Source organism: Saccoglossus kowalevskii, chromosome 15 (assembly GCF_978046115.1).
Source record: "Saccoglossus kowalevskii chromosome 15, keSacKowa6.1, whole genome shotgun sequence".
In the NCBI taxonomy this organism is placed as follows: Eukaryota; Metazoa; Hemichordata; class Enteropneusta; family Harrimaniidae; genus Saccoglossus; species Saccoglossus kowalevskii.
The window spans coordinates 34869103-34881193 of NC_140655.1; the positions used below are offsets into that span (position 1 = coordinate 34869103).

At 32.8% G+C, this 12091-nt stretch overlaps 1 protein-coding gene across 1 annotated transcript; it reads right to left on the reverse strand.

The window, feature by feature from the left end:
* Positions 1–477: 477 nt before the first annotated feature.
* Positions 478–12058, reverse strand: LOC100374522 (leucine-rich repeat-containing protein 34-like). Its single transcript, XM_002733778.4, has 10 exons — positions 11993–12058; positions 10987–11119; positions 10049–10066; positions 4492–4681; positions 4022–4105; positions 3220–3348; positions 2745–2995; positions 2196–2351; positions 1665–1791; positions 478–916 (listed from the first exon to the last, which is right to left on the reverse strand). The coding sequence occupies exons 2-10, from the start codon at positions 11100–11102 to the stop codon at positions 731–733; spliced, it is 1257 nt and encodes a 418-aa protein (XP_002733824.1). The 5' UTR covers positions 11103–11119; positions 11993–12058; the 3' UTR covers positions 478–730.
* Positions 12059–12091: the final 33 nt, after the last annotated feature.

Below are 12091 nucleotides of genomic sequence, written 5' to 3' on the forward strand. Positions count from 1 at the left end.
TTAATAATAATAATCAATAACTGTACCTTTTATTTTATAGCACAAATAAGTTTAAATATAATTACACAATGAACAAAAAATTAAAATTAACAAAGAACAACAAATAGACAGTAATTGTATTTACATAAGGTTCAAACAGATCAAAATCTGTCTAAACTGAGTCTTGGGTAAACCTATCTAGAGGGAACATCATTTTAGACCATTCTAGATGGACCTATTTGTATAAACCAGCTTTGGAAGGTTTCACTGTTTGAGGACGCTGTATCGCCATTACCCCCATATTGTAAAAGTTTCACAGAGCAATGGAGTTTAATATTGTTGCTCCTGTTTTTTCTCGACTTTTAGGTTGTACATCAGAATTGTATACAAATAGCAAAGTGGCAGGGTGTATTCATCACTTCAAGATAATGAAATTCTCTATTATGCCTCTTAGTATTTGCATGTTTGAAAGATATTGATAAATAACTTAATACTTTTCAGTACATATGGGCTAACAGTAGAACTAGAGAATGGCCGTGTTGAATACTCATAAATATGTTACAACTTACTGATTATTGAGAATCTTTCATACCATCAAGGACATTGTAACATGAATGGATGCAGAAATTCCACAAAACAAGTTTTGTGTTGAATGTAATATTTCACTAATTCCTTCCAGGTTTCTAAGGAATCACAAAATAGAAAATTTTAGTTCCTGTTTGAAGGCAAATGGGATGGCAGTTATCTAAATTTAAAAATCCAATTGATCTCGAGCTTTACTGTTTTCAACATCTGGCCCATAAAATGGTGTCCAATAGTAGTGTCTGCGAATACCATGTGATATTTCAGATAAGTAGACAACTCCATCCACTACGTATGGTTTCACATCTGTATTACGCTGATCAAGTCTCTCTGTTTCTATCAACTCATTGAACGCCTATAAGAACAAAGATATCTTTCTTCATCTGGATGTAAGAGATGTAAAACAGTGCCTGAAAGTGTGTAAATGACTTAGTTGTGACAATAATTCAAGTTTTACATGTTCACTGCAAGATCACAGTATTATCACATTTTTTAATGATATATTTATCTGTGCTAGTGTACTTACCACACATGCTGGTGTCTCTAAATTATTTCCCCATATATATACATTATTTAATGATATATTTATCTGTGCTAGTGTACTTACCACACATGCTGGTGTCTCTAAATTATTTCCCCATATATATACATTATTTAATGATATATTTATCTGTGCTAGTGTACTTACCACACATGCTGGTGTCTCTAAATTATTTCCCCATATATATATACATTATTTAATGATATATTTATCTGTGCTAGTGTACTTACCACACATGCTGGTGTCTCTAAATTATTTCCCCATATATATACATTATTTAATGATATATTTTTCTGTGCTAGTGTACTTACCACACATGCTGGTGTCTCTAAATTATTTCCCCATATATATATATACATTATTTAATGATATATTTATCTGTGCTAGTGTACTTACCACACATGCTGGTGTCTCTAAATTATTTCCCCATATATATACATTATTTAATGATATATTTATCTGTGCTAGTGTACTTACCACACATGCTGGTGTCTCTAAATTATTTCCCCATATATATATATACATTATTTAATGATATATTTATCTATGCTAGTGTACTTACCACACATGCTGGTGTCTCTAAATTATTTCCCCATATATATACATTATTTAATGATATATTTAGCTTCATGGCCTTAGCAATCGCACACACTCCAGGTCCTTTTATTTGATTAGTGGTAATCACCAAACTACAGCAAATAGAAGATATAAATTATATCTATATTTTAGATTGAAACAGTTACAACATATATCTCAAAGCAAGACTTTTCCCACCTTAATATATACTCTAATCTCAACCTATTTGAATTCTCAGTAAGACCAGCTTTGTAATATAACATACCAGAGATTTCTATTAAAACAGAAAAACAAGTGCACCATGCAGAGCCATTGTGCCCCCACACTACATAATTTAATATCTTTTGTTTTTCTTTAAAACAATTTTATAAATTTATAGTCTTATTAAGCTGTACAAAAATTGAATTTTCTTCCTAGCCATATAAAGTCTCAGTCATCCAGGCATCAATAATTTTGTTAAAACCAATGTAAAGCATTACAGTTACATGTATTGTTAGGGTGACAGACATTAACTTACTGAGTTAGACATGTGTTAAATTGTCCCAGGGCATCAGCAAGATGCTTGGCACCATCATCTTCTATTCTGTTAAATCCTAAGTCTAGGATCTGTAGTGGTGTGTTGTGTTTTAATAGTTTTGATAAGTGTTTGGCACCATCTCTTGTAATACGATTGCTAAATTAGAAAAAAAATCTAACATCCTTAACAAGTACACATAAATTCAAGAGTCCAATTACATACACACACCAGTGTAGACTTTTCCCTTACACCCCAAGAATTCTACATGTATATGCAGATCTACATAAAATAAATCACATGATTGCTATAAATAAATATGAGTTGATAAGAATTGGAAATTAAAAGATGCATTTGCTTACTGAAACCATACAAAAGCTTCATTGTCATAAAAAGTTTCTCATAAACCACTATCATATTGTATTTTTCAGTGTTCCAGGTGTCAGATGATGAGGCACACTGATATGGCTCACATGCATGCCGGTTTGCACATGAAATGTAACATACGTGAGGGGCCTACTACCAAGATGCGAGCACAATGTAGTAACTCACCAGCTTACATCAAGATACTTAAGTGATGAATTGTCAATGAGTGCATCAGATAGTCGTTCAGCTCCAAAATCTCTGATGTCACACTTCTGAAGATGTAACTCTTGGAGTGTGCTGGTGACTTTTAACATTCTTGCCATATGTACTGTAGTTTCTTCTTGGTGACTGAACAATAGTGGTCTATTCACGTTAAGAGCTCTGATGGATTTATTTTGATTCAAAACTGTTGCTAATGCTATGACACTCTCTGTACCCTAAAGTTGACAAAGGAATTATATAACTTATCAAGATTAGTTAAAAGTATTTTAAATGGCATACCCTGGTATTTGTAGAGTAAAAAGTGAGTGGAGTGATCAGTCTTTTCAAATGGCATGCTCTGGTATTTGGAGTGTGATAGGTGAGTGGAGTGATCATTCTTTTCAAATGGCATATGAATTATTACATATTACTAGTAAAAAGATATGTATATGTACCATACCTGGTCTGTATCTCCTAAATCAAGTTCTTCTAATGTATTGTTGACTTGTAAAACACCAGCAAAAGCCATTCCACCTTTATTACCAATCTTATTACCATTTAGTTTCAGAGATACCAATGTCTCATTGGTCTGAAAATAAAGAGAAATAAATATATTCAGGAGTTGAGATCATTCTGTCACATGTTATTTCATTTTTTTCACGAGACAATATTATTTGTAATCATACACCCCCCCCCCCCGAGAAGATGAAGGATGTTTTATTAACTGTATGTGTATTCAACTGACAAGGATTACAAGAAGATTATTTTTACATTGCATGCAGTACAATCATCATAACTTTAAAAGTTGGTCATCGCATTGTGTCATATATGGGTCCCATACAGTTTTTGAAATTTCTGTGTGCCGACATCAGGACAAGTAAGTTTTAAATTTTACTAGCCCTGTCAGAAAGTTACCAGCCCTGCATTAAAAATCATTTTAAATTACTAACATTCCCATGAGTAAGCAGCAGACAAATCTCATATTCTGCTGACACACACATTATGAAAAATTGCGTTCTTTGTTTCATGATCTCTGTACAGCCATCAATTGCAAGCAGACCAGGAAATTTGACCAGACCACCATGCATGTAAATAATTTCATTGATCCCCCATAACAACATATATAAAACATGGAATACATGTATATTGTTTGTTTACACCAAATTTGAACCCGCACTGCATGACAAAACCACTGCTCTTCAAATGAGTGAGTTTGTGTGGCCATTAACTGAATAAACTTTCCTACATCAGTTCTACGCTACCTGAAATGCTTTGGCAATGACTTTAGCCCCGGCTTCTCCAATGTCATTACACATGAGATTTACAGATCTTAACACCACAGTTTCCTGTAATACATGAATAACAAGAAATCATTTAGTGGTCAGCATAAGCTTCATACAATATGGTGAACCAAGCAATAGTGCTTAGTAAAAGAATACAATCCAACTAAATATAATGACTATTGATTCAATAATATTACAAAAAGTGTAAAAATACACTGGGAGAATAAATTGTCAATAGATTTTATACTCACTGATATACCCATACTTGTATAACAAAAAGAGTAAAGATGTAAAATGTAAAAACAATGTACAATATATATGACATAATGTTTCAAAATTAAACTAACTTGATGTTATTTGTAACATACACTATTTCTACATTGTTTAAAAGTCAGCCATCCAAACAACAAAATAACAGTATTTACAATAAACACAGAATATTTTCTCACCTCTAAAAGCTTTGCAATATACTCTGCACCTGTATCTCCAATATTATTATATCTCAAATCCATGGAATGGATGTATGCATTGTTTTTTAATGTCTCGTATAATGGACGCATATCATCATCAGTCAGTCTGATATTTGTTATAAGGTGATTGTTACCTGGCAACACTAAATCCATGTAGTCTTTAGGTTCCCTATAAAATCCAAGATAAATGAATTAACACATTTGTAGTCTGTGTATATCTGTGTTGTGGACAGCTATACTACTGTAGTAGTACCAGTAGGTACTATTTCTGATTTAACCTTAGGATTCTGAACTTTGTGTGAGTTATAGGATCCATGTTAAGAACTAAACCTGATTAGTTTTCATACTAAAATTCATATATCATACAATTACATGTGTGAACTAGACCATGTTTAAATCCAAATTTATACATGTATATTCTTGGAATGTCCTATTATACCTCATATAATTCCCAAGGAGATCTAACAGTGAGAGTGAATGTGCCAATCATTGATGATATTGCTTGCACAGTTACCCAATGAAAAGTGATTTACATTTAGAGTTACAATAGCATGCACTGTTTGTACAGAATTATTTTTAGAAGCAATAATTTTTGCATCTTTTTGTTCTATTTCATTCTTACTCTTTGAGTTGAATGATACTTTCTTTTATATTGTACAGTTGTTAATGAGTATAGGCTATGCTACCGTAATCAGGTCTAAAATACCAAAGATTCATGCTGTATGTACAGTTGTTAATGAGTATAGGCTTTGCTACCGTAATCAGGTCTAAAATACCAAAGATTCATGCAGTATGTACAGTTGTTAATGAGTATAGGCTTTGCTACCATAATCAGGTCTAAAATACCAAAGATTCATGCTGTATGTACAGTTGTTAATGAGTATAGGCTTTGCTACCGTAATCAGGTCTAAAATACCAAAGATTCATGCTGTATGTACAGTTGTTAATGAGTATAGGCTTTGCTACCGTAATCAGGTCTAAAATACCAAAGATTCATGCTGTATGTACATTTGTTAATGAGTATAGGCTTTGCTTCCGTAATCAGGTCTAAAATACCAAAGATTCATGCTGTATGTACAGTTGTTAATGAGTATAGGCTTTGCTACCGTAATCGGGTCTAAAATACCAAAGATTCATGCTGTATGTACAGTTGTTAATGAGTATAGGCTTTGCTACCGTAATCGGGTCTAAAATACCAAAGATTCATGCTGTATGTACAGTTGTTAATGAGTATAGGCTTTGCTACCGTAATCAGGTCCAAAATACCAAAGATCCATGTTGTATGTACAGTTGTTAATGAGTATAGGCTTTGCTACCGTAATCGAGTCCAAAATACTAAAGATTCATGCTGTATGTACAGTTGTTAATGAGGTCCAAAATACCAAAGATTCATGCTGTATGTACAGTTGTTAATGTGTATAGGCTTTGCTACCGTAATCGGGTCTAAAATACCAAAGATTCATGCTGTATGTACAGTTGTTAATGAGTATAGGCTTTGTTACCGTAATCAGGTCTAAAATACTAAAGATTCATGCTGTATGTACAGTTGTTAATGAGTATAGGCTTTGTTACCGTAATGAGGTCTAAAATACCAAAGATTCATGCTGTATGTACAGTTGTTAATGAGTATAGGCTTTGCTACCGTAATCAGGTCCAAAATACCAAAGATTCATGCTGTATGTACAGTTGTTAATGAGTATAGGCTTTGCTACCGTAATCAGGTCCAAAATACCAAAGATTCATGCTGTATGTACAGTTGTTAATGAGTATAGGCTTTGCTACCGTAATCAGGTCCAAAATACCAAAGATTCATGCTGTATGTACAGTTGTTAATGAGTATAGGCTTTGCTACCGTAATCGGGTCCAAAATACCAAAGATTCATGCTGTATGTACAGTTGTTAATGAGTATAGGCTTTGCTACCGTAATCAGGTCTAAAATACCAAAGATTCATGTTGTATGTACAGTTGTTAATGAGTATAGGCTTTGCTACCGTAATCAGGTCCAAAATACCAAAGATTCATGCTGTATGTACAGTTTTTAATGAGTATAGGCTTTGCTACCGTAATCAGGTCTAAAATACCAAAGATTCATGCTGTATGTACAGTTGTTAATGAGTATAGGCTTTGCTACCGTAATCAGGTCCAAAATACCAAAGATTCATGCTGTATGTACAGTTGTTAATGAGTATAGGCTTTGCTACCGTAATCAGGTCCAAAATACCAAAGATTCATGCTGTATGTACAGTTTTTAATGAGTATAGGCTTTGCTACCGTAATCAGGTCTAAAATACCAAAGATTCATGCTGTATGTACAGTTGTTAATGAGTATAGGCTTTGCTACCGCAATCTGGTCCAAAATACCAAAGATTCATGCTGTATGTACAGTTGTTAATGAGTATAGGCTTTGCTACCGTAATCAGGTCTAAAATACCAAAGATTCATGCTGTATGTACAGTTGTTAATGAGTATAGGCTTTGTTACCGTAATCAGGTCTAAAATACCAAAGATTCATGCTGTATGTACAGTTGTTAATGAGTATAGGCTTCGCTACCGTAATCAGGTCTAAATAACCAAAGATTCATGCTGTATGTACAGTTGTTAATGAGTATAGGCTTCGCTACCGTAATCAGGTCTAAATTACCAAAGATTCATGCTGTATGTACAGTTGTTAATGAGTATAGGCTTTGCTACCGTAATCAGGTCCAAAATACCAAAGATTCATGCTGTATGTACAGTTGTTAATGAGTATAGGCTTTGTTATCGTAATCAGGTCCAAAATACCAAAGATTCATGCTGTATGTACAGTTGTTAATGAGTATAGGCTTTGTTATCGTAATCGAGTCCAAAATACCAAAGATTCATGCTGTATGTACAGTTGTTAATGAGTATAGGCTTTGCTACCGTAATCAGGTCTAAAATACCAAAGATTCATGCTGTATGTACAGTTGTTAATAAGTATAGGCTTTGCTACCGTAATCGGGTCCAAAATACCAAAGATTCAGGCTGTATGTATAATTGTGCTGTAATACTGAGATCGTAAAATAAATCACAAAAACCAGCCTCCTTTAATAATCAATCGATTTACCAGCATATTAATCCAAATTATGCACATTTTTTAAAAAGTATACTTCAATTTCAAGTTTTGTACATACAGTTGTAAATATGACAATTTTTTTATTTTTGGTTGCAGCATCTGTCCCATTCTGATGTGTTGATTATTGTACTTTTCTGTTTTTTAGAGAATATTAAAATAAAAAATAGTTTGGATGTATACAGTATACAGAAACAAATATAGAAAGCATAATGTCCGTACAAGAGCTGAAATAGAAAAGTTACTGTCCAAAAAAACACAAACCCCTGCCATAAAATACACTCCACAGCAAACACCCATGTTATAGTTTACACACTAAACATAAACATAAAATTAACACTATATAAATCTTTAAAAAAAATTATCTATAATCACACAAGTTACTATGAATTGTTTTTACAAATGAATGTTATAAGCCTTACGTCAGCACATGCAATTGACAAGCAGCATACATGCAATTAGGCCTAGAAAATACGCTTTCCCATATAAGGCACCTAATAGTTCTCTTGCCCATATAAGGCACCTAATAGTTCTCTTGCCCATATAAGGCACCTAATAGTTCTCTTGCCCATATAAGGCACCTAATAGTTCTCTTGCCCATATAAGGCACCTAATAGTTCTCTTGCCCATATAAGGCACCTAATAGTTCTCTTGCCCATATAAGGCACCTAATAGTTCTCTTGCCCATATAAGGCACCTAATAGTTCTCTTGCCCATATAAGGCACCTATAGTTCTCTTGCCCATATAAGGCACCTAATAGTTCTCTTGCCCATATAAGGCTGATTTCAATTTGTACGATACAAACGTTCACAAATTCTTTCAGAGAAACCAGTTTGTAGTGAACATTTTGTTTGAGATCTTTGGGGCATCAAATCTGCTAGAAAGGCTGAAAAAACAACTTTTCTGGTGCAGTTTCATGTTAATGTCATCCAGGCATTCTCTATAGCAGCACATGTTGTTACTTTATAAACTCTCGAATTTTTTGGGAAAACTGACCAAACAAATTTTTTTTTTTTATTTAGCAAATCGATGATTCAATCAGTTTTTTTTTAGAAACTTTATTTATTTCAGGAGTGACACATAATTAAACCAAAAGATAGTTTTGTTTTTTGGAGGGTTAATCTCTAATTGTGAATTCTATGGTAATTAATGATGCGTTTCTCTCAACTTACAGGAATGCAATGGCAACTGTTTAATCAACATTTAAGGCTGGGTTAATTTATGATTGGATGTGATGTCCTTTTAATCAAAAAAGTTGTGTTTTGGTGATTATTTCAAAATTGGGACTTTTCAAGTTGATTTATTTTAATGCTATAATATAGTGAGTCTTTCATTAAATCTCGTCTTCACAAATTCTCTCACATTTATGAAAATGCGAAAATATTAATGCAAATAAAAACATAAACAGTAACTCTTCTGCTCTGTAGAGTTTAATTTTGTTTTCACTTGCCTCATACACAAGTGTAATTTCCAAGGCCTTGTTTATTGATATACAATAAAAGTTATATTTTGTTCGCCATGCGTCTTATTTTTAAAAGACACTATATCCTTCATTATGATTCAGCTAGCCATGTATATTGATATGTTTTTTAACCACTACATACACTGTATCTGATTTTCAATTACATAATTATATGCTACGACCATTTTATAAATTTAGGCTTCAGAAATGGGTGTCTTCTCAATTCTAAAACTTTGCATACTGTTGGACATTTTCTTTATCTAAATTGTATTTCAACTGAAAACCATAAATTTATTTTCACTTTTGGCAAACACTGTGAAATTAACTATAGTTATCTACAGCATGCATAGGGTTTGAATGATTGATGAATGAAAGTACCCAATTATATGACTAATACTTTAAATTCCTTAGATGAATTGAAAGTTGATGTGTGTGTCATGGCAACAAGTTGCAGGTCAATTTGCAACACTGCATGTCAATAAAAGTTGCATCTTGATGACCTATGTATCATAGCTTTTAGAAGAGCTCTCTTATCATGAGGTAAAAACATGAGGTAAGTAACCCAACCAATAAATCCACAGGTGGTATATATTTATATGCATCAAGGATTTATTAGATAAGGATATGCAATTTGTGTGCTGTGAAATGAAGATCCAAATTTGAAGTCACATGAATTGTCAGATGATAATTTCTATAAATACTAAATAAAAATGTGTGAGTCAGTTTAAAATGTTTTGCATGTATTCATAAAGAATTGTGATAACCTTGCACATTTCTATTTCTGTGTAAAATCTGTGATGCCATTGGTCAGAATAAGTTTGATTGACACATAAATGTACATTGAACTCATATTGAATGGGATCTTCACTGCATATCACACATATGTACATTACAAATGCATACCTTAATCTATCAAATACTTGTGTAATATACCATATGTTAGTAAATACTGTACACCATAAAACATACTGGTTTACTTACTTCCCTTTTCTGACTCTCCTGGTGATGTCATTAGTATAAGTAATAAAGTACAAAAACAGATATAATTGATTATAACAATAAACATATTATGTTAGTGCAATAATTAATTGATTATGACAAGACTGTCGTTCTATCATTAACATTGTTTACAATTCATCATATCATTTAGCTTCATATCAATCAATCGATATTTACCTCACACAGCGCAGCATTCAAATACCAATGCAGCACATTCATGAACAAATTTGCTAGTCAGTTAGCAATGTTGCTTTCGGACAAGTGTCCAGTACTTTTACTAATGGCACCGACAAAATTTTGTATGAACACGATAAACCAGTGTGTCCATAATGTGTCGTTAAATACAGTGGACTTTACAATATAATCTATATCTGATATCTTTTCTACAGAATGACTAGCTCCAGGGGCAAATGCAGGTGCATACACTATATATATAAAGGAAACAGTTATAACAGAATAAAATTGTGAGACCAAAAATAAAACAGGGAACATGTTTCAAACAACTGTTTTATTTTATTGCATAACACAAACACAAATATTTATGTTATAAATGTTTTTTAAAAGGATATAGTGGTCTAGACCTCAAAATAATGGTATCTCCCCTGACACGTTTGACAATTTTAAACTGACTAGCAAATTCTCTTACTAACGCTGCATTGGTGAAGCAATGGAAAAACATGATGATTTGTAATATAAAGTTACTCAAAGGAAAGACAATCTTCAAAGATAAAATCACTATTTTAATTATTAGATAAAATATACAATGACTAGAACAGATATATATCATATTTTGTCACATCCTTGTTGAAAATTATCGGCATATTAAATATACCTGCAAGTCAGTGGAACAGAATGTATAAACAGACATTTGTATTTTACAGTCAGAAAATGTGTATAACAAATATGTCAAGTGGACTTACAAAATTTGGTCTTCCCTTTCCATGTCAATGACCTTGAGAATGAAGGGTGATGGCTCTTGACCGAGCTCCTCACACACTTCAGTGTAACGATCAAGCACACTGGATGGATCAGACATCTTGACGCAGAATAAAACTAAAAAAAAACAGATAAACTAGTTATGGCCACTTTTTGTTTCAGCTAATCTCGTCTTTGTCAAAAAAAGTCAATTTTAATTTTTTTTGTTTAAAAAAAGAAATTAAATATCAACTACAGCATTTGCTATATGAGAAGTGAATCTTCAATATTAAAAGTGAATATAAACCAAAAACTACATTTACTGTATAATGGATTTATTAAGGACACCAAATGTATTAAAAATGTCTAAAATACCAATAAAAAGACAAAAAAACGACACAAGAAGAGCAAGTGAACAAATTCATCTCCATCAGTGAAACATAGCTAATTTGCATAAACCATAGACCCTCTAAAAGGTCTATGCATAAACTAAAATAAAAATACAATAATTTGCATAGTTGAATAACTGTTTTAAATTCCGAAAATAATTTGTGCTCACAGGAGTCAAAAATAATATTCTGCGGATCAGAGTATACAGTAGAACACACATTTTTAACTAGAAGCCACCTAAAATTTGCAATAAACTGAACTTGAATGTAGCATGTAGTACTGTTAATAACCGATGAACAACACGAAACAAATCACAACGTAACGCCACACAACACATAACGTGAAGTAAGTTAGTGTTCCAGCTCAAGTTACAAAAGTAAGGTTTGTTGACCTGAATATCCAACAAACTGACCGAGATCTGCCACCACAGCACATCACCAGCTGAGAATGGTCTTGAGAACAACCTAACTGTTGGAGTTACGTTTTGTCTAAATAACATGATGTACGACTGGGCTGATTACAGGAAGACAACCAGTTATTACATTCTGGCAACCACATTGTATACTCATCTTAGTATGCTTGACCTAAAAATATAACAAGTACTTCAAACGATGTTCTTACCTGTTCAAAATTCGCGTATATTTCCGAAAACCGAAGGTTTGTTGATAGTTGCTAAGTTTCACAAAGTCTCGTTAAACACGAGATTTTGTAGGGCGTGTG

Coding starts and splice junctions, on each gene's coding strand:
- LOC100374522 (XM_002733778.4), bottom strand. CDS start 11,102: ATGTCTGATCCATCCAGTGTGCTTGATCGTTACACTGAAGTGTGTGAG. Junction 3,349..4,021: donor TCATTGCCAAAGCATTTCAG/GTAGCGTAGAAC, acceptor CTTTATTTTCAG/ACCAATGAGACATTGGTATC. Junction 2,996..3,219: donor ATTTAGGAGATACAGACCAG/GTATGGTACATA, acceptor TGTCAACTTTAG/GGTACAGAGAGTGTCATAGC.